The sequence below is a fragment of the Haliaeetus albicilla genome, chromosome 23 (genome assembly GCF_947461875.1).
Source record: "Haliaeetus albicilla chromosome 23, bHalAlb1.1, whole genome shotgun sequence".
In the NCBI taxonomy this organism is placed as follows: Eukaryota; Metazoa; Chordata; class Aves; order Accipitriformes; family Accipitridae; genus Haliaeetus; species Haliaeetus albicilla.
In genome coordinates this window covers 204,585-206,923 of record NC_091505.1, presented here as the reverse complement: position 1 = coordinate 206,923, position 2,339 = coordinate 204,585, and the positions used below count along the sequence as shown (strand labels likewise).

At 55.7% G+C, this 2,339-nt stretch overlaps 1 protein-coding gene across 9 annotated transcripts in view; it reads left to right on the top strand.

The window, feature by feature from the left end:
- The window catches only part of HDAC8 (histone deacetylase 8), a 46,322-nt gene that overhangs the window by 7,567 nt on the left and 36,416 nt on the right, over nt 1-2,339 (top strand). For all 9 annotated transcript variants that reach the window (XM_069810712.1, XM_069810715.1, XM_069810710.1 and 6 more), the window contains exon 2: nt 609-661. In XM_069810712.1, the coding sequence (XP_069666813.1) occupies nt 615-661 (47 nt within the window). In that variant the 5' untranslated portion in view covers nt 609-614. The remainder of the gene's footprint in view (nt 1-608; nt 662-2,339) is intronic.

Sequence of the window (2,339 nt, the reverse complement as noted above, 5' to 3'; positions counted from 1 at the left end):
GTAAGCGCCGTGCCGGGGCGGGGAGGGCTGGCGGGCTGGGGGTGTGCGTGCGTGTGGTTAACGGGCCCTGTGGGACCCCGGCGTGGGGGCGTTGGGAGCGCAGTGGTGAGGCCTGGGGACGGAGGGGACCCCGGGGAGGCTGCCGGGAGGTCCGGGGGCTTTGGGGAGGCTGCCGGCAGCTGGGACGGCGGGAGGGTGCGGGGAGCTTGAGGGAAGGGGTAGCGGGGTGGGGGGGGGGCACGCCGGCCCGGGGCAGGAGGAGTGCGGGGGCAGAGGCAGAGCCTGTGTCTCCCCTCCCACCGCCTGGGGCGGGAGCGGGTGCCTGGGACGCAGAAGTCGCACTTCCCAGGCCCCCCGCCCCGAGAAGCTGTGCACTGCTGTGCCTTTTCTTGACACACTGGGAAGTCTTCGCCCCTGGCCCCACTGTGCTGCACACCCTGCGTGGAGGAGACCCTCTCCAGGTACCCAGCTCAGGCTGGTGCCAGTTTAGCTGTGCTGCTGGGAGAGGTTACAGTTACACCTTCGCTGCAAGTCATGTAGCCCCCACTTACTGTGCTCTTGTCTCCTACACTAGAGCTGCTCTCATGGTCTTAATCTTCTTTTTTTAGGCCAGTATGGTACATTCGTTGATCGAAGCATATTCCTTACTTGACCAGATGACGTAAGTGCTCCTGTTTTCTGTGAAGAGAATATTTTCTTCTCTGCTAAGGTTTGGAAGATACTGAGTAACTGCAGGTCTTACACTGTCTCTGCTGGTAGCGTGATTATAGGAGCCCACGCAGTGTGTATTTCTACGATCTAAGGAAGGTTAGCTTGTTTTGCTAAATGGACAAGATTATGCTAATTATGGCAGGTGTAGTTTATGGTTACCCTTTCTGGTCTGATGGACTGCAAATTGCCTTGTGCTTTCTCCGTAGAGCACGCTGTCGTCCACTGCTCTCATGGCTCTGAGCAGAAGTGATGGCATAGAAACCATTGTATTGGGTTTGTGTGGCAAGGTTTTGGTGACAAAGATCTTGGGAGGGGACATAGCAAGGACAGCTGACCCAAACTAACCGAACAGATGTTCCATACCATATGACATCAGCTCAGCTATGAAAGCTAAGTAAAGGGAGATGGAAGGGGGGGCATTTTCGTCTTCTGGAGCAACCACTACGCATACTGCAGCCCTGCTTTCCAGGAAGTGGCCAGACATCGCTTGCTGATGGGAAGTAGAGAATAACATAATTTGTTTTCCTTTGCTTTTGCGTGCGCAACCTTTGCTTTCACTTTATTAAACTGTCCTTATCTTGCTATTCTATCACTCCCCTCCGCCTCAGCTGGACAGGGGAGAGAAAATATAACAAAGGGCTCGTGGGTTAAGATAAGAACAAGGAGGGATCACTCAACCAATTACCATCCTGGGCAAAACAGACTGAACTTGGGGAAAATTAGCCTAATTTATTGCCAATCAACCAGAGTAGGGTAATAAGAAATAAACCCAAATCTCAAAACACCTTCCCTCCACCCCTCCCTTCTTCCTGGGCACAGCTTCACTCCCGGATTCTCTACCTACCCCCAGTAGCGGTGCAGGGGGATGGGGAATGGGGGTTATGGTCAGTTCATCACACGTCTCTGCTGCTTCATCCTCTTCAGGGGCAGGACTCCTCACACTCTTCCCTTGCTCCAGCGTGGAGTCCCTGCCACAGGAGACAGTCCTCCACGAACTTCTCCAATGTGGGTCCTTCCCACGGGCTGCAGTTCTCAACGAAGTGCTCCAGCATAGGTCCCTTCCATGGGTTGCAGTCCTTCAGGAGCACACTGCTCCAGCGTGGGTCCCCCGCGGGGTCACAAGTCCTGGCAGCAAACCCGCTCCACCATGGGCTCCTCTCTCCATGGATCCGCAGGTCCTGCTGGGAGCCTGCTCCAGCACAGGCTTCCCACAGGGTCACAGCCTCCTTCGGGCATCCGCCTGCTCCAGCGTGGGGTTCTCCATGGGCTGCAGGAGGATATCTGCTCCACTGTGGACCTCCATGGGCTGCAGGGGGACAGCCTGCCTCACCATGGTCTTCACCATGGGCTGCAGGGGAATCTCTGCTCCAGCGCCTGGAGCACCTCATCCCCCTCCTTCACTGACCTTGGTGTCTGCAGAGTTGTTTCTCTTACATGTTCTTGCTCCTCTCTCCAGCTGCCGTTTCTGTGCCTGCTGCAACTTTTTTTCCCATCTTAAATATGTTACCACAGAGGCGCTACCACTGTTGCTGATTGGCTCGGCCTTGGCCAGCAGCGGGTCTATCCTAGAGCCGGCTGGTATTGGCTTTGTTGGACATAGGGGAAGCTTCTAGCAGCTTCTCACAGAA